The sequence below is a fragment of the Halichoeres trimaculatus genome, unplaced genomic scaffold (genome assembly GCF_033239565.1).
Source record: "Halichoeres trimaculatus isolate MK-OKI-2021-1 unplaced genomic scaffold, fHalTri1.1 fHalTri1_scaffold_21, whole genome shotgun sequence".
Classification (NCBI taxonomy): Eukaryota; Metazoa; Chordata; class Actinopteri; order Labriformes; family Labridae; genus Halichoeres; species Halichoeres trimaculatus.
Genome location: NW_027437199.1, coordinates 19,419,812 through 19,439,117, shown reverse-complemented (window position 1 = coordinate 19,439,117; position 19,306 = coordinate 19,419,812). Strand labels below are relative to the sequence as shown.

The 19,306-nt window shown below is 37.9% G+C and overlaps 1 protein-coding gene across 1 annotated transcript; it reads left to right on the top strand.

Moving 5' to 3' along the window:
* Positions 1-904: 904 nt before the first annotated feature.
* slc6a1l (solute carrier family 6 member 1, like) lies at positions 905-17,814 on the top strand. Its single transcript, XM_074698640.1, has 15 exons — positions 905-1,190; positions 3,489-3,888; positions 6,315-6,446; positions 7,745-7,845; positions 8,325-8,434; positions 8,548-8,680; positions 11,454-11,588; positions 11,670-11,773; positions 11,860-11,984; positions 14,405-14,517; positions 14,734-14,865; positions 14,990-15,092; positions 15,444-15,544; positions 16,341-16,508; positions 17,225-17,814. Exons 2-15 carry the CDS (start codon positions 3,651-3,653, stop codon positions 17,318-17,320), a joined length of 1,791 nt encoding a protein of 596 aa, XP_074554741.1. The 5' UTR covers positions 905-1,190; positions 3,489-3,650; the 3' UTR covers positions 17,321-17,814.
* The last annotated feature ends 1,492 nt before the right edge of the window (positions 17,815-19,306 follow it).

Sequence of the window (19,306 nt, the reverse complement as noted above, 5' to 3'; positions counted from 1 at the left end):
TTATGAAAGGCCATCTTGAAAAATGGCTGCCCCCTTGATTTGTTGAGTATGTGAAGTAATTTTTCAAAACAGTGGCCTTTAGATAGTATATGTGGCAAATTTCATGCTTGCATCACCATTTGAAAGTTTTTTTTTTCTGTTATCTGCTACACTGATGATTTGGCATCCTGCTGCCTGTAATTTATTGTAAAATTTACTGATACCTTTTTACAGTAAAGAAATATATGTGAACACATTAATAAAAAGCAAGAGTCAAAGTTAGTGAACTCCAAAAGGTACCAACTTGAGTCTTAATTGCTTGAAAACTGACAGTTTCAGAGTTAAAATGATCACAGTCTTTGAAGTCTCTGTGTGAGGGCTGAGTGTAGCAGCTGTTTGTGAGGCCTGGCAGAAGAGGATGCTGTGTGAATGTTGAAGTATTGTTGGAAATTAAAATCTTAGAACAATTACCCACAGCTACAACATATAGTAAAACAAAAAAGTTAAATTTCTGAAACAAATTTGATTTTGTGCTGCTCTGCTTTAACTAGTGCAACATTTCATTTCAACTATCTGCGATAGGACACTCAGGATAAATATTGGGTCCCTGTGAGAGCTGTCAGCTTTGTTCGATATGGGCTTACCACATTTGTGGTCATACATTTCCAGGGTCTTTGCCAACAGTCATTGCTTGTTTATTTTCATCAACCCCATGTGCTCTTTCACTGATCAGGCTCTTCTCTGTCGGGAAATACCATGGTAACAGAGCTGGCAAGAGCTAACTTCAGCTATCGGGACAAACACATGCATAAACCACAAACACACACTGTTTCTGCCACCACCAGAGCTCCCTGCCACAGTTTGGAGATTGACATATCCCCCCACGGCCTCAGGGCCTCACTAGTCACAACTGAGAAGTAATCAAAGCAGACACACGGGTCGAACTTTATTATCCAACACTCGATACCAGCAGCAGGAACAGCCACAGGTCCTACAAAAAATACAGCATACAGGAAAGAGCTCTAAATTTGAAAAACGGATCTACAGGCAGCAGATACATGGTGACTTCTTCTCAATTTGAGGGCTTCCCGCAGCTGGAGCAAAGATGATCCTTTTCTCTTTGGATGTTAAGCTGAAGTGCCAGGAGTTTTTTCATGGTGGGGCAGGAAACTGAAGCTGATGACCTGACGAAGGCTTTGGAAATCTCCCAGGTAGGAATAACTTAATCCTGTCCACTTAATTTTATTTTATCATCAGATAAGGTCACCAAAGTTTGTTTTAGCCCAATGGACTTCAACTGCAGCATAATAATTTAGTAAGTAAGAAACTCCATTACAGGTTAGAGCTGCAGTTTTGAAAGAGATAAAAAAAAAAAAGTCTTTTATCTCAAAGTCGTGATAAGAAACCGCCTCTGAAAGTCTTCTTTGTCAAAAGCAGAATCATTTGCTTTAAATGAAAGGGACAAAATCCTCAAAGGGAATCTGAGATGTGTTTTGTTGAACTGGTTTGTTTTTGAAGCTGTTTAACACGTACTCACCAGGTAACAACCTAAAAGTAAGTTTAGACCCATTGAAGTTGATTATTTTCATGCAGCCTGAGACATGATTCATTTTGCAGCAAGATTTTTTTTCTACAGATATTCATCAAACTACATTAAGCAATCTTTCAAACTTTATTTTTCTGTTTTATCTTTGTTACTTAAACAAGGATTGCTTTTTTTGAATCTTTAAAAACTGAAAGCATTTGTTTAAAAGAATGCATTTGATTGTGAATAAAATAAAAGAAGCTATAAATTTGAGTGAGGCTGGCTTTTCAATAAGCAGTGCATAGTTAAAGATAAGCAGAAAAAACACACAATGAGAAATCTCAGTGTGATCCTGCTCTGCTCTGTGGGTAAAAACTAGTAGCATAATCTAAATTAAATATCTTTTTCTCAAGGGAATATATTTCCTCCTCACAGGAAATATTGAGGTATTTGGGGTCAATCAATATTTGCTAATCATTATACTTCCTCCCCCTGATTATCCAATCAGGAAGTGACGGGTAATTAAGCAGCAATGGATGACTAAATTATAAGTAGAGATGTGCTGTTTGACTTGTAACACAGCCAAAGGCACACTATTAAATTTTGACTGTATGGATGACAGTATCTTCAGAATGACACTTAGGTGTAAACTTTGATTAACCATACTGGGTCATCCACCTGTTCATTTGTATGAAGCTGATTTATTCTTATTGTTTATGATATGGACACTGAACACTGACACTGCAATGACAGAAAATAAATGTACATTAGAAATGTAATTGTTCTTAAAGAGACTGTGAAGAGGATCTGTTTATTTAGACTACAGTGACACCTTTTGGCCCAGAGTGTCACACACACTGTCGTGAAGATGTGACTTAACAAGTCGTGTATGTTTGTTTGGAAAATGAATGGAGGTCAGGTCTTCTACTTTTCTCTGTTCAAGACATTTTTTTCACTGGATACATTGCAACAAACAATTACTGATGTGATTTGTTTGATATGTGACTGTCTGACAGGCACCATCACCACAAAATTAATCACAGTAATCATTTTCAGCAGAGAAAAACAAAGATCTCTATTCTCACGACTAAACTTTGTCAACTGGCATAGTGTTGTCATAGTGACTATGACGTGCTTTAAATCAAACTGCCACTGCCCGACCTGATTAGGAAGCCAAGAAGTAGTATTTAGGAATAACCTATATTGGTGTTGATAGTCTAATTTAAAAGTGTGGATTTGGATCAGGTTTATGTCTAGAAGAGAGACTTTTCAAGATCACTGAGAAACTCCTCACAGACCCTTTAACTAACAACAGGAAGGACGGAGGACAGGAAGTAAAAGTTCAAGCTACCTTCTATTTGGTAACTTAAAAATAAAACTCAGCTAACAATATCATTCGTCAAAAGCTATAGTAATGTTAGCTTTAGCTAGCATGACTCAGCAAACTGCAAAAATCATTGACCAAATTTGTTGTTTTACCCTCAACCGTGACCAAATTGTTACATTCCATTGTCCATTGTAAAAGAAAATATGACAGTTTTTCATATTATTTTTTAAAGATCAAACCTTAAATACACTCTAACAGTATTACTGTAGCATTTAGGCTAACTAGCTAATTCATTATGCGACAAAGGTTTCACAATGATTATAACTTTAATAAAAAAAAACACAAAACAAAACAAAAAAAACATATCTTGATGTGGTTTTAAAATCAATAAGTTCCTTACTTACCATTCACCAGTTTTACCTGCTGTAAAGAACTGATAGTGGTTGCCCTGTAGGTTTTGCTGGATTAAAATATTCTGCTTCTGCAGTTTTAGTTTGCCCATACTGGGAAGCTATTTCTAATGACATGATCATTAGCTTCAGTTTTGGCAGCGACTCAAAGTAATAAAAGGCTAAAGTCCATTAAAGTGCTTCAACACTTAAAAAATCTTAAATAGGGTTTAATTTTACCCAACTGTCTTTCTCTCCTTGTCTGTAGCTTTTCTTCACATCCAGAATCAGCATTTTGTCCTGAACTGGTCCATTCAAGAACCCTGCACAGTGAGAGAGACCTGACACAGGAACTCAGGACTTAAACTTGACTCCATTCCAGGCTGTGAGGACCAAGTGACCCCACTGGTTAGTCGTGGTCTAACCTAACATGGGGAAGACAGGACAGAGTACTGTGGACTTAAACTCCCCAACAGAAGTCAAACAAGCCATTCCCTTTGAGGAGCTGGATGCTGCAGCACCCCCTGCAGACGGAAAGAAAAAAGAAGAGCCGCCTGACAGAGGAAGCTGGAAAGGAAAGTTTGACTTTCTGCTTTCCTGTGTAGGGTATGCCATTGGCCTGGGTAATGTCTGGAGGTTCCCGTATCTGTGTGGCAAGAATGGTGGAGGTAAGACAAAAAAGTCAGTCAGTTTAGACAATTTAAAATATTAAATAGAAAAGGTATCTGGCTGGATGTATAGCTCAATCATTTGTTTAAATACCAGCTATTCATCAGTTTAATGTGAATATTTAAATCCTTTGAGCTTCTCTGTAACCTGACTGCAATAACCGACCAGTGAATTCATATTTCCAGGTCTACAAATACAACCCCCCATAGGATACCCTTTGTAAATACATGGTTTTGGATAAAATGAACAAAGTGGAAGGTGCTGATAGTTTTGGGACTTTGGGCTGAGGTCCTGATTATAGGCTTATCAGTCTATACGGTTTGGATGTTGTTATTGTATTCTGCCATGCACTGATTCTTTAATTGTCTAATATTTTGGTGGGATAGTGCCAGCAAGTCAACAAGGTCATCTAAGCAAGACTTCTTCAATATGGCTTTTATTAAGCAAAGTATCTTGTTGGCACTTTGCTGCCAGTATTGGACTGTAAAATTTGCAGTGTAAGGTTAAACTATCTCAGGGTCACAAGTAAACCTTGTGTCTACTGAATGAACAGAACACCCCCTGACCTAACCATTCGTGTAGCAGCACTTTAAAAAGCCGCTTGAACCACCACATGGCCGAACAATGTTCAACAACATCCTCAACAAACTTAATTTTCTCAACACTTTTCACTTTGCATAACTATCAACACCTTACTGCTCTGATCTCTCCTCCATGACCAGTTTAAACCTTAAGCAGTGAGTTTTATCTTCTCTACCTTCTGAAGCATATATATATATATATATATATATATATATATATATATATATATATATATATATATATATATATATATATATATATATATATATATATATATATATATATATATATATATATATAGGAGGTTTCAGGTCTACCACTGCAGGAGATCTGCAAAACTCTAAATCCAATCGTGCTCGATCTCTTGGATCTGCTCCTTAACAGTACTTTCTATAGACTACCAACTTCCATAACTTTAACTTACCTCTCAAACCTCTTGAGGATTTATCTCCTCGTCATTAACATGTCCTACTAAAAAGCCCACCTTTTACCTTACCTTACAGTCTCACCTCGTCAGTTAGAACTCCATTGGGTTTTTTCTCACCCAAAAGAAGACATATGTTGAGTTGCCAGTTTCGGTCTCTCCCCATATGAAGCTTCTATAAGAAAGCTTCAGCTCCTTTTTGTCTGAGATTTTTCACTCTTGTATTTTACAAAAAAATATTTGTCAATTTTTTTAAAACACGTTTTGCTTTTCTGAACCCAGATTTGAGGACATTTATGCCTTCATTGGGGTGCTGGTTTAGCTTAAATCTTGAGAATATGAACCAGATTTTGGTATGACCCCTGATATTTGACCTGATGTTTGCTGTGAGTCATATTTCCTCAATGTTTCCTGTTTTCACTGTCCCATAAAGGAACGTGAAAAAGAAACTAATCCGGTCTTCGACAAGCCTCTCCAACCTACTGTTTGCCTGCTGATTTTAGCCTAAAGCTGATTAAGAATGTTGAATTTTACAACTTCATATTTCTATATGTTACCATGAATTTCTCTTCTCATACAGTTGTCAGAGCTAACACTCACACTGATTTTTTAACATCACTTTTCCATCAGCCACTTTGACTTCCACCTTGCCCTAGTTGTTTAGTGTTACCATGAAAATCTACTCTTTAAAATGGATCTTTTATCATTTCTAAACCACCGGAGGGTGATACAGTGCACCTGAAGTGGAACCACAACAGCAAATAACAAAACACAATAGCAAAAAAAAAAAAAAAAAAAAAAAAAAAAAAAAAAAAAACACAACAGTAAATAAAAAATCACTGTAACTAGATTTGTTGTTAATCGGTCATTAATTTAAAAAAAAAAAAAAAAAGGAGAAGAAGTTGCTGGAGGGGTCTTAAAAGTTCCTAAATATAGTAACAGACATGTCTGACAGTGCTTCAACTGAAAAACATGAAAACAATTCATGCCCACACCACACACAGAATAACTTCCTGGTCCAATGATGAACAGTGACCTCATCCAATCAGGTACTCCCTCTCGTCCAATCAGGGATAACTCATATCGTCCACCGGTACCTACCTCTTCTGCTAGCTTGATGTCGTTGTGTTTAGTTATTTGCTGTTGTGGTTTGCACTTCAGTTCCTCCATATAAAGAAGTAAATCATCAATCCACATCATTGCAGTAATTAATTGTCAAGTTAAGGTGATTAGGATGAAGATCAAAAGAAGAAGCTCTGTAAATCTATCATAATCCCATAGTCTCTGGGTGATATTAGAACTTTACATTATTATCAAAATCTGTAACTAAAAATGAAAAATGCGTAGCTGTTCCATGTGTCAGGAGAGCTTTGCGGATCGAGTCCACTCTGTGATTGCTTATACTGGTTTGATCATCAGGGGCTTTTCTCATCCCGTACTTCCTGACCCTGGTGTTTGCTGGGATCCCTCTCTTCTTCCTGGAGACTGCTCTGGGACAGTTCACCTCAGTGGGAGGACTGGGAGTGTGGAAGCTAATGCCTATGATGAAAGGTAAGACATGAAAAATGAAATCACAAATCAAAATGAAGTAAATATAACGTTTAAGATCTATCTTCTTAGTTAGTTATCACTACCGTAATCTTACCAGGAATATCCCCACTGATTTATAAATGTCTCTTTTACAAGACAGCAGCATAAAAAGGTTTTACAGAGAGATCAAGACAAACAGAAAAACAGAAAAAGTAACAAATACATAATTAAATGAATTGCAGTGAAACTTAAATCTGATCCAAATTATGAGGTAATCCAGTTTTAAGTGACCTCACAGCTCAAACCAGAATAAAGGGAACTATATGATACAATATAAATCATTACACAGTACAGTGCATACCATAAAGATGAGGATACAGTAATACATACAGGTGATGTTGGAGTGTTTTTGAAGTGGGTTTGTAAAAGTTAATCCTGCAGCAAAAGATACCTGTTAGTTTAGCCCTTTCACTAAGAAACACTTCCAAAGCTAGGCTAAAGTTTTGGGCAGACAGAGCTGACTCTACCTCCTTAGTTAACTAATAATAGGAGACAACTCAGACACTTGAACTGGTACCTCTCCTCTCACATTAAGATTTTACTCCTTTGAGAAATCTTTGAACGTTTCACTTTGCCATCAGAGGGCCCATTTGTTTTTGTTCTTACCATGGATGCTCTTCCACATGCAAGATATTCAAGTTCCCAAGCCTACACCAGCAGTGGGATAAGAGCTCAGGCTGGAGTCTCTCAAAATACTGCCAATTTCTCATTGAAGGGTCCGAGCTGATCAGCATCTGTTGCTCAGGCATTTATCTGTGATGAAACTCATACAACACCACTTCAAAAATGCTGAAATATACCTTTAATTGATTAATATGATCATATACAAATGAATTCCAACCACTGATTAACTGAAGAATACAAACTGTCTTATGAGGTACAGTGCTGTCAAATTGTAAGGGAGGTCTGAGAAGACTTCTCTTTTAGTTTCTCATTAAAACATCAATCCTTGCAGCCAGATAAACAAGGATATTGGTGTATTGCTGTATCAATATTTTGTCCCTTCAGAACTTCCAGTACTAGAGCAGGAATGACACAGAAACATGGAAACAACAAGATACTGGTTATGAAGTTAGTGAAGGTTTATTTAACATGCCAAGACCAGCTGACTGTTATCATCTATGGTGTTTGTCGCTGTGCCCCTCATGTTTAACACAGCCTGTTGGTTGACCTGTGAAGCATTGTATAGCAAATTGCCAATATTTATTTATTAATTTATTTATTAATTTATTTATTAATTTATTTATTTTTGTCTTCAGGGGTTGGAATAGCAGCAGTGGTCCTTTCCTTTTGGCTGAACATCTATTATATCATCATTATCGCCTGGGCACTCTACTACCTATTCAACTCTTTTGGTTCGGTATGTTAAATAATGGCTCATGAGGAAATCTAAATTGAAAATGTGCAAATTTTTAGCTGAATAAGACTTAAATCTTGTGACCGTCACTTCATTTTACAAAAGACTTTTGCAAAATTGAGCTCTTTCTTTTCGTTTACTGATTTGAATTGAAATGTTTTCTTTACTCACAATATTGGAGCAGCACACCAACCTCTCCAAACAAGGATTAACAAAGATATTGTTCTGTGTATGTTAAAGCCCAAAATAGGGTTGATTTATTGATGAATGTTGCCATTTGGGTCAAAGAGACACATGATGAATGTTTAATTCTACGCTGATGAAGGATCAGACATTTATTCTGATGATGTACATGTTAACTGTTTATTATATTGTTGTGTCTTTTATATCAGTGATTTGTGTAAAAGCAGCATGAAAATACTGACACTTGTCATATTTTAGTGCTATAGGAGAATATTTTGAACAAGCACATGTTTTTGCAGGAGCTGCCTTGGCAAAGCTGTGACAACCCTTGGAACACAGAAAAATGTTTTTCCAACTACAGCCTGACAGACACCAGCAACCTGACCAGCGCTGTCACCGAGTTCTGGGAGTAAGTCAGCCAGATACGACCCTGTCAGTGTGTCTGTGTGTGTGTGTTGAAGCTGTTCTGGATGTTGTTTGTGTTAGTTTGCCTGTTTGAGCTCTGTGCGTTTGGTCCTGTAGGCGAAATATGCACCAGATGACAGGAGGTCTGGAGGAGCCGGGGACGCTACGATGGCCCTTGGTGGGCACTCTGGCACTAGCCTGGGTCCTTGTCTACTTCTCAATCTGGAAAGGAGTGGAGTGGACAGGGAAGGTCAGAAACTGTGTCCAACTTTATTTTTCTGTATTTATATTATAATTTTTTCATCCTACTCTGTTGTATGGCATACAATCTTAAAACTCAGACTGTTCGAAGAGTTTGACTGCCAGAAACTAGAACAACTAAAAAGCTCAGTTGCATCTGTACTTAACACAAAGTCATGTCAAAGCAGTGCCTGTACTTCACTCCTGAAACCTCCAGCTTTAAGACAACCGCCTGCCCTAACTCGCAGTTGAGCTACCTGAGCTTTGCTCTGCCAATCTTGAAAATGGTCTAAATGTGGAACTCTGACTTTTTTTCCCCATTTCCTGCTGTAAATTCCTGAGTCCATGGCCCTAGACGCACTCCCATAACCCCTCCTGTGTGCCCTGTGAAAAGTTTTCATGCTAAAAGCTCTTTATCTGTGACCCAGAAGGGGGTGGTTTGACTTTTTGAGACCTTACGAGGCTTAAAATATCTGTCTTTGCTCTTGTTGCTTTTTTGCTCTAACTTGCTCTTCTAACAGGAGACAAAGACATGAAACCTGAAAAACAAGGGACCTCTGAGACATGTGAAACCCTGTTTTGGTGGAACCATGCCATGACAGGACGGACTTATGAAAAGTTCAGCCTTCTAGCTCCAACTGTTTTAAGCTAACATCAAAAAAGGTTGTCAAGACGACATTCAGGTCTTAAAATATCGTGAAATATTGTTTTTTACACTGGAAATTTGGGAAATTCCATTTGGGAAAACTTGGCAGTCACATGACCCGAGGTATACCTTTACGAAAGAATAGGCAAAAGGAAATGTAGGCATGTCACAAATTAAGAGCCCTTCTGGTGAAAGTACTACTTTTGTGTTGTGGACCAACGTTGGTATTACACATTTTGACATGGGGCTAGGTTGGGAGTTGATGCTGTAGGAGTAATTAAGAGATAATTGAATTGAAAGAAACCACTGATATGGAATGTGAATACAATAAATTAATGAATAATTATTTTAGCTTATGCTAGCTTCAGGACCTCGTTCTTCCAAAGACTTAATCCTGAAATGACTGATCTGGTTTTGGATATCCATCGTTTTATACTTGGATTGGGTAATCCAGTTTACTTTTATCCAAAAGAAAAACTGGATGGTTCAACTTTATCCACACATTCATTCAAGGTAGGGTCTGCAGGAATTTTTGTTTCTTGTTAGTAAACACAACATTCAAACTGGGCTCCTCCTCCTCGGCTCAGTGCCAGCAGCAGCACACACCCAATGCCTCTGACTGTGACTATGTGAACACATGCATTAGCCCAGCAACTGCCTGTAGCATTGCATTTCAACATGGGAGAGACTCGAGAGCCGTGCACCTGACTTGGAATGTTAGCACAAGCTAATCACAGGTATTTGACACACACCAACTTGCGTCACTCTTCATCCCGTGCTGCACTTCAAGTGCCCTGGTGTCGATCCAAGCTTCACCCTCTTGGTGTTTTGTTTCACTTTGGCTGTATCTCCATTCTCTGTGCTACACTCACCGTCGTACCTGTACCCATTAGCTTCCCTTCAGGATCATTAACACACTAAGTCATTTTTCGCACTGGACGTGCTGTGATTGGCTGAGGTAACCAGGTTTACTCGGCCCAGAGACATCTTGATACAGCCAAGACATCAACATACAGGCAGAGGAGGGGGCTGAGGCAAACACAGACACTGACACACATGTATAGAGGCCTATGGGAGACAGTTGAGCAGGATTAAGAATCAGAATACTTTATTGATCCCCAAGGGGAAATTTCAATTCAGTTACATCCCTTCTAAGACATATAAGAAAACAAACATGGGGAAAACAGAAAAGAGATTAACCCAGGAGCTGCTAGCAACTCAGCGCCCCTTTGCGATAAATATAAAACAACAACATTGGGAGAAGAGAGGGGGGAAAAAGCCAACTCCAGACTGTTCCCAATAGGGGGCATAGTTTGAGATTAAGAAAAAAACCACCTCAGCATATAAACACATGATAGCAAATTATTATTCCTGTATAAGTTAACTTTTTTTTTTTCATAAAATCCTGCAGACCCTACCTTTAAAGATGTTCAAATATGGATTACCATTACATTTTTGTTCAGATTCATCCTAATCCCCCTCAGATGTTTTAAACAACACATATTTGAAACCAAAGATAAACTCATGCTTTTCAACAGTGTAATCCTTTATTTTTGTGTTTTATTGCATATAAATTAGAAGTGCTGCATCTGAAAAAGCTGCTAAATCAGTCCATTCAGACCAGAGAGACAGATTATACAGTTGTGCAGTGGAGAATAAATAGGTAATGGAGAGCCATGAGCTGCCTGCCCCAAATACATGCATAAAAACTCCTCATAAGTTATGAGTAACTCCCAAATCTCCAGATTATTTAGAGTTTATTCATGTAAAAAAAATCACTTGACTGCATTGGGTTTTAAAGTCTCAGCGAGGCCAAAAGATGTATGTGTGACCAGGAACACTTTTACACGTTCACAGCCAGGGATAATTGGATTTTAATGTGTGTGTGTGAAAAATGAATTCCCCTCGGCCCTGGCCCTGATGGACATTAGCAATTAAACATAATCATTATGCTACAGAAGAGCTGGCCACATCCTAAAGGCTCTGGCAGGATCCTCTGGCAAAGACGCGCCGTGGAATTATTCTAGGCGAGGAAGAATTTTTTACTCTGCAAACTGTGGCGACAAGGGATTAGACTTTTAATTATGAAGTTAAAATATATGTGCATTCCTAGAAGTCCTCTTTGAATTTCTTCTAGGTGGTGTATTTCTCAGCGACGTATCCCTACTTTATGCTCTTCATCCTCTTCTTTCGTGGGGTCACTCTGCCTGGAGCCATTGACGGGATCCGCTTCTATATTACCCCAGACTTCAACAAGCTGATCCGGTCTGAGGTAGACAGTTATTTATCATGCAGTCACTCATTTATAATCATAAACAGACATGAAGCTGGATGCATATCTGCTGTGCGACAGGTGTGGCTGGATGCAGCAACTCAGATCTTCTTCTCCTATGGTCTGGGCCTGGGCTCACTGATTGCTCTGGGAAGCTACAACACCTACCACAATGATGTCTACAGGTTGGAACAAGTAGTAACAGCACATTTTCTTCATGCATTAATCTTTTTTCACTTCTTCTGTCCTAATTTGTTTTTGCTCTCTGCAGGGATTCCATCATTGTGTGCTGCATCAACTCCTGTACCAGTATGTTTGCTGGCTTTGTCATCTTCTCCATCGTAGGCTTCATGTCCTATATCACAAAGAAACCTGTTCAAGAACTGGCAGCATCAGGTAATATGCAAGTGGCATTTTGGTCGTGCAAAACAGCTGCCGACATCTTAAAAATGGTATGAAAATGTTGTGGTGTCATTCTTATCTTTGGCAATAAGCATCCTCAGGATACGTATGTCAGACATGTTAAAAGGACTGCAGACTAAATGGTCCTTAAAGCTCCTGTGAGGACTTTATAAGTGGTCTAGAAATAGTATCACTTTTATATACACTGCCTGGCCTAAAAATGGTCACCAAAAAAAACAAACAAAAAAAAAAAAGGTCACACACTCTGATATTTTGTAGGACCGCCTTTCGCTTTGATTAGGGCACGCATTCTCTTTGGCATTGTTTCAAGCTTCTGCAGTGTCTCAAGATTTATTTCCATCCAGTGTTGCATCAATTTTTCACCAATATCTCCATTGATGATGGTAGAGTCTGACCGCTGTGTACAGCCTTCTCCAGCACATCCCAAAAATTCTCAAAAGGGTTGAGGTCTGGACTCGTGAGGGCCAATCCATGTGTGAAAACACCACTCTTTCACAGTCTGAGCCCAATGAATCCTGGCATTGTCATCTTGGAATATGGCCGTGCCATCAGGGAAGAAAAACGTCCATTGATGGACTAACCTGGTCATTCAGTATCTTCAGGTAGTCAGCTGACCTCATCCTTTGAGCACAGACTGTTGCTGAACCTAGACCTGACCAACTGCAGCAACCCCAGATCATAGACTGCCCCCACAGGCTTGGACAGTAGGCACTAGGCATGATGGGTGATCACTTCATCTGCCTCTCTTCTTACCCTGATGGCCCATCACTCTGGAACAGGGTCAATCTGGACTCATCAGACCACATGACTTTCTTCCATTGCCCAAGAGTCCGATCTTTATGCTCCCTAGCCTCACTGATTGCTGACTGACAGCGGTCAGACTCTACCATCAATGAAGAACTTGGTGAAAAATTAATGCAACACTGAATGGAAATAAATCTTGTGGCATTGCAGAAGCTTATTGAAACAACGCCACAGTGAATGTGTGCTACAATCAAAACTAAAGGTGGTCCAATGGAATATTAGAGTGTGTCACCTTTTTATTTGGTGACGACTTTAATTTTGGCTGGGCAGTGTATTTGCCTGTTGATAAAAAGTTTAGTTGTCTTGTAGAAAGAAAAGTATTAGTCAAAAGAAGATCTGCCCTTTATTTATTTGCTTTTAAGAAAAATGAACATCTTTGCACGAGTCAGGTGTTTATAAAAGTGGATGATGGTACTCATGGGAAACAATGGGTATGTTTACATGCAGCTTCTGTAATCAGACTATGAGCTTAGTCAGACTGAAATCAGACAAAGCATAATGTGATAGCTATTGGACCATGGGTAGGACTCGGCAGGTCTCTGTACGCCTCAGTGTTCAGCTGGAAGAGGAAGTAGATGACCATGGTTAATAAGGTCACTGTACTCATACAGTTTATGATTCTTACACAACAAACAAACTCCATGGCACATACTTACTTAAAAAGAAATAGAGCTACAGCTGCATCCATCTCGGCCATTGTTGTTAGCATGTTGCTTCCTCTCTGGGTGAACTAAAACTAGTTTGATACACACACAGCTTCACTTATCAAAAAAAGGACACAGCGCTGCCTAAAGAAGCGGAGTGAGACGTTCTGGTCCAGAAGTCTGGTTCTCTTTTCTGTATGTATACGCAGATGAGACAAGATCCCCTGCTGTGACTTTACCATTGAGCTATGACCTTAGTCGGACCACTGTATGCATGTAAACAAATTGACTGTCTCGATCCTGAAAAATACTTCTGATTCAAGTGTCACTGCAGTCAACACCAAACAGGTAGCACTCACAGTGCTTTAAAGACTATCTACTTATAAAAAAAAAATAAAATGTGGAACACTAGCCATTAGATGTGTTTCTGTTTTCCCTTATCGCTACTTTCAGGTTTGTTTTTTGCAAACCACAAGTAAAAAAGTTGTACATCACAGTTTTTCCAATGGTGTCCAATACTGTCCATCACTGTGACACTTACACCTCTCACAGTGGTTTCTGACATTTGTTAAGGCAATATGCAAATTTAAACTGGCTGGTGATGTTTTGTGCCTTTGTATGTGAAAACAAACCATTAGAATCACTATCTGGCTGTTTTTAGAGGCCAATGAAATATTTCTCACATCAGGAAGGGAATGCAAGATGTAATAGCTGTTGTTGTTTAGAGCTGCTTGAAAGCCACTCTATATTTCAACTTTGTTCTTTTTTAGTCTTTCAATTCAAAGAAAGCTGAGGTAGAGTGAATGGTTGGTGATATAATGGTACTTTTTCTATACCTCCTTTGTGCATCTGAAGGCAATGTAAACTCAGCAATGCAGCTATAACGCTGTCTGCCAGTACAAGTGACTCTTTTTTTGTTTGTTTTGTTTTCTGTGTGACATTCAGGGCCTGGTCTAGCGTTTTTGGCTTATCCTCAGGCTGTCACCCAGCTACCCATGTCCTCTCTGTGGGCCATCCTCTTCTTCTCCATGCTCATGATGCTTGGCCTGGACAGCCAGGTACTAACTCACTCAGCCTATTGCTTGTTTCTTTTTCTTTTCTTTGAATGTCTTTGACTTTGTGTTGGTGTTAATTACGGTGAAACCAAACAAAGCTTTAGTATAAATAAAGCAACTGTATATCAAAGACGGTTTAAGATAAAACTGTTTAAAAACTCAACCAGTGGATTAAAAATATTAGGTTAACACTTGTGTCTTTGTCATGTCCTGTGTCAGTTCTGCACAGTGGAAGGCTTCATCACAGCTCTGATGGATGAGTATCCCATGCATCTGAGGAAAAGGAAAAAGGTCTTCATCCTTGTTGTCTGCTTAATCTCCTTCATCATTGGATTCTCCAACATCACACAGGTATTCCTCTATTCATCCAAATCACTGCTGTTAGCTTCTACTGCAGCATGTGTTCAGAAAAACAAAGAAGACTGTGGAATCTCACACACCATGTGAAAGACTGTGTGTGCTGAACTCTCCTCAGGGTGGTCTGTATGTGTTCAAGCTGTTTGATTACTACTCTGCCAGCGGGATGTGCCTGCTGTTTCTAGTTTTCTTCGAAACCACTTCAATATCCTGGTTATATGGTAAGACATCTATTTTGGACTGATGGTGTTGAAATCATGGAAAGTACAATCATATATATATATATATATATATATATATATATATATATATATATATATATATATATATATATATATATATATAACTGATAAAAGAAACATGTTTAAAAACTCTGGATAGAGATCATTTTTCTGTTATGTCAACAAATGAATTTCACATGTAGATTTTGACAAGGAAATTAAATCTGTAATCTGTTTTTCTTATCGCCTTTGCACTTTTAGCTTATAAAGCTTTGTTCCTCTAGTTATTTTCTTCACAGACACACATCACTATAAATTTTTTATTATCTTTATCTTTTTAATTTTCAATAGGAGCTGAGAGGTTTTACAAGAATATTGAGGACATGATTGGCTACAGGCCGTGTGGCTGGTGGAAGCTCTGCTGGATGTTCTTCACTCCGATGATCTGTCTGGTAGGCGAAAAATGATTCTTGATTTGATACTGGATGTGGACTGTTAGGCCCTCAGAGATATTAGAAATAAAAACATTTTCACAACTACTGTGGTGATTAAGAACAGAACAGTAAAATGAGGACGGACAAACTGGAGATCAGGGTGACAAACAGGGCCGTTAATAGCTTTTTGGGGGCCCTATGCAAGATGCTGTTACGGGGGAACTTAGTTTGTCAAAATACTGTGTAGAGTTTCCTAACTTCTCCTTTCCCTTTGGATGATTCATTAAGATGTCACTTCAGGTGCAAACAAGCTACAATCATGCTAACCTCTCATGTTAAAAGTAAACATTTAATTTGAGCCACCCATGCAATTGAAACTTAATTAAAAAGAGAAATAACAAAAAAAAAAAAAAAAGCTAAACAACAATCGTCTACATGTCAAAAAATAAAATAGATGAATAACACACATTTTTTCCTAAAAACAAATAACATAATTTTTGCTAATTAGAAATGTTAGCTGAAAGTATGCTAGCGTAAAATGCTTAAAAGAAAAAATTATGAAATGGAAAATATTCTGACTGCCAATCAGCAGCTTGTTAGCTTTGATATTGTGAGCATGTTAGCATGTTAAAAACAGCATTCTACAAAAAGCATCACAGTGTTTAGTAGAGTCTCTTTGCTTACAGTTAGCTATAACAAGCATGAGGTGAAACGCTTGTGAAAACACTAAGCTAACTAATACAGGTTATGACAGTAATGCATTTTAAAAAAGTACCACACTGCAAAAATGAACTAACCCGAATGTTTCTTTCAGGGGGTGTTTACCTTCAGTGCCATTGAGATGACGCCTCTGACCTTGGGGAAGTATGTGTATCCACTGTGGGGTCAAGTGATTGGCTGGTTCATGGCGTTGTCCTCCATGATACTGATCCCAGGCTATGTGGTCTACATGTTCTGCATCACCAAGGGAGGCATTAAACAGGTACGGACTAAATCTACCATAACTCATGAATGTACTTAGAATTGAGCAGGGAAAAACTGACAGCCCCAGAAAATACAAATGATAGATGTTTGTTTGAGGACATACTGTAAAAATAATGCTGTAAATTTTACAGTAAATTACTGGCAGCCAGGTACCGTTAATTTACTGTCCAGGTGTTTACAGTGTTGTGACAGTGAATTCTGTTGCATTGGTAGATACAGCATTGTTACTATATTTTTTCCCACAATGCTTTGCTGTTTAGAGTAGTATACTGACAAGACCTTGCCCAGTAATTTACTGCAGATGTTACTAAAAAAATACTGTTAAGATTACAAATAATCAGTTACAATGTACGACAATAAAACAGTAAAAAAAAAAAAAAAAAAAAAAACCAAAGAGCTTTGAGTTTAGGCTGATATACTTTTTTATTTTAGAAGATAGGTTAAGAGGGTAAGAACCTCTTCTTAGAGTCAATATGATGCTCCTGAGTGCCCTGCAAAATCACATTTCTGCTTATTTTAATGAAACATGTTAAAATGATGCATCTGGGATTTTTATAATAAACCTTGTGCCAAATATTTTGCTTTTTCTCGGCTGAATGATGCAAAGTGTGACAGAAATTGTCCCCTTTTTTGGGCTGCATCTGTACAAATTTGAGCTCAGATATAATCAGCTGATGCTTATCGTGACTGATGTTATTCTCTTTGCTTGACCAGCGTTGGCGGGTGATGACAACTTCCCGGGAGGACAAAAAGCCATCGGGGCATGAAGAATTTACTAACACAGGGAGCGTGGGCGAAGCGCCTGTCTAGCCGGGTCAACATAATCTGACAGCCATCCCCCCCGTCCCCCTTTCTGTTAACAGGTCTCTGCTGTCCAGAATAAGATCTGAAAATTGGACAAACAGATTTCTGTCTCACATTCTTCTTCTTCTTCGCCAGAACAAATGATGGTCATAATGCAAATGTGAGGACACATCTTTCTGACCACAAATTGTCATGAATTATGTTCAATGATTAAAAAAAAAAAGGTATGACTTGTTTGTGCCACAAAGCTAAAATGTATAGACTGTTATTTATTTGTGATATTGTAGCACCGCCCAGCCACTGTGATGTTTTTATCCATTCAGCAATTAAGTGTCACTTTTACCATTTAATGTCTATAAATACGTGGACCCTGTATTATAAACATGGAGACAGTTGTACAGACTTTTCACCATAGAGAGAATCTCAGATAACGCTACTTTGAGATATATTTGAATGACTTTTTAAGCCAACAGAGTGGCTTATTTTATTAAAATATTAATAACCTGTGAATATATGCTCATCACTGTTTTCAGTATGTAATGTGTTTTTTCTTTTTTAAAGAATGTTTCATACTGTTGATTAAGATAAAATAAAATATTATAAAACTGTTTTGGGGATAAGTCAAAATGAGATGTGTTCAGGATTTGCCCAGACTTTGTTGGTGTCAGAAAAAAAGAAAAAAATTAAAAATAAAATGTGCCTGGTACCTCCTGTTGTAAATGCTTATTTCATGATAAGATACTTCTGGATTAAAAACTGTAAAATATTTACAGTTACATGGTTTTGCATTGTATTTTAGTTAAAGTATCAACTTCATTTTCCATATTTAACTTTATACACAGGTCAGGAAATTTAGAGGGTATACTGGAGATGTGTCAAAAATAAACTAAAACACTTTAATATACATTAATATAGATTAAGTTATAATCTATCAAGCAGCAGGTTTCTGCACAGAAAAAAAAACAGAAAAAAACAAGTTCAAAATTACTACTTTTTAAGATAACAACAGCATGTAGCATTCACTTCAAGGACATGAATTTGAGATTCACAGATATATTTTCTGTGCAAAACACTTTGTACATATCTAACCAATTGTTTTCATTTGTTGTTGTCTCTAAACATTTTCTGTTCCCTTGCTTTGTTTAGCTTGAATGCACTCCTCAGAATTGTTGATGCTTTACTACAGAAGCTTATTGCTGCCATGCCAGAAAAACAAAAAAAAATCTTGTAAGTTTAAGGTCAAACTGTGGAACTGAATTATCACATTATTATGTGATTACTTTACTGTCAAACTTATATTGTTGATTTGTTTAAATTGTAGCTAATTCTTGGGTTGAGACAGGGGGAGAATCTGCTGTTATTGAGCTCTGTGGATGATATAATGACCCGTACAATAGGTCAAATATTGAAATGCATGGGGCTCTGCAGAAGTAGGAATAAATCGGACCCTCTGAAAGGGATTTTTAATCATTGACAAGCTAGAGGGCTCTGGAAGGCTCCTTAGATACAAACTAAACTAATCCAAAAACTTGCCACATTATAACTGTCAGGTTTTTTTTTTTTAATAAGTATTGTAGAATTATATTAGAGAGTCAATACAATATATATCTGTGTAATAACAATCAGTGCAATAGGGGTTGGTGCAATAAAAGTTGCATTTGATAAAAGCTTGATGGACTCTGTGTGATGGGAGGATGTGCCATAAATATGTTTCTGTTTCTTTTTTACTTGTCTACTGTCCTTAGGTTTGTCCTACTGTATTTAGTGTCTTGTATGTATATGTTACTATCAAACAGCTAGGGGGGTCTGCAGACAGAAATTACCCCAGGGCTATAATCTGGCATATTTACATTCGTAAAACTGTTCATTAATATGTGCTGTTCCCTCTTTAAAATCAATCAAAAAAATAAATATATGAATGGACAAGTTGTTGCAACAGACACTTCAAGCAGGTTAACTCCGTCTTTATTAAAATGCCCCCGAGCAACCACC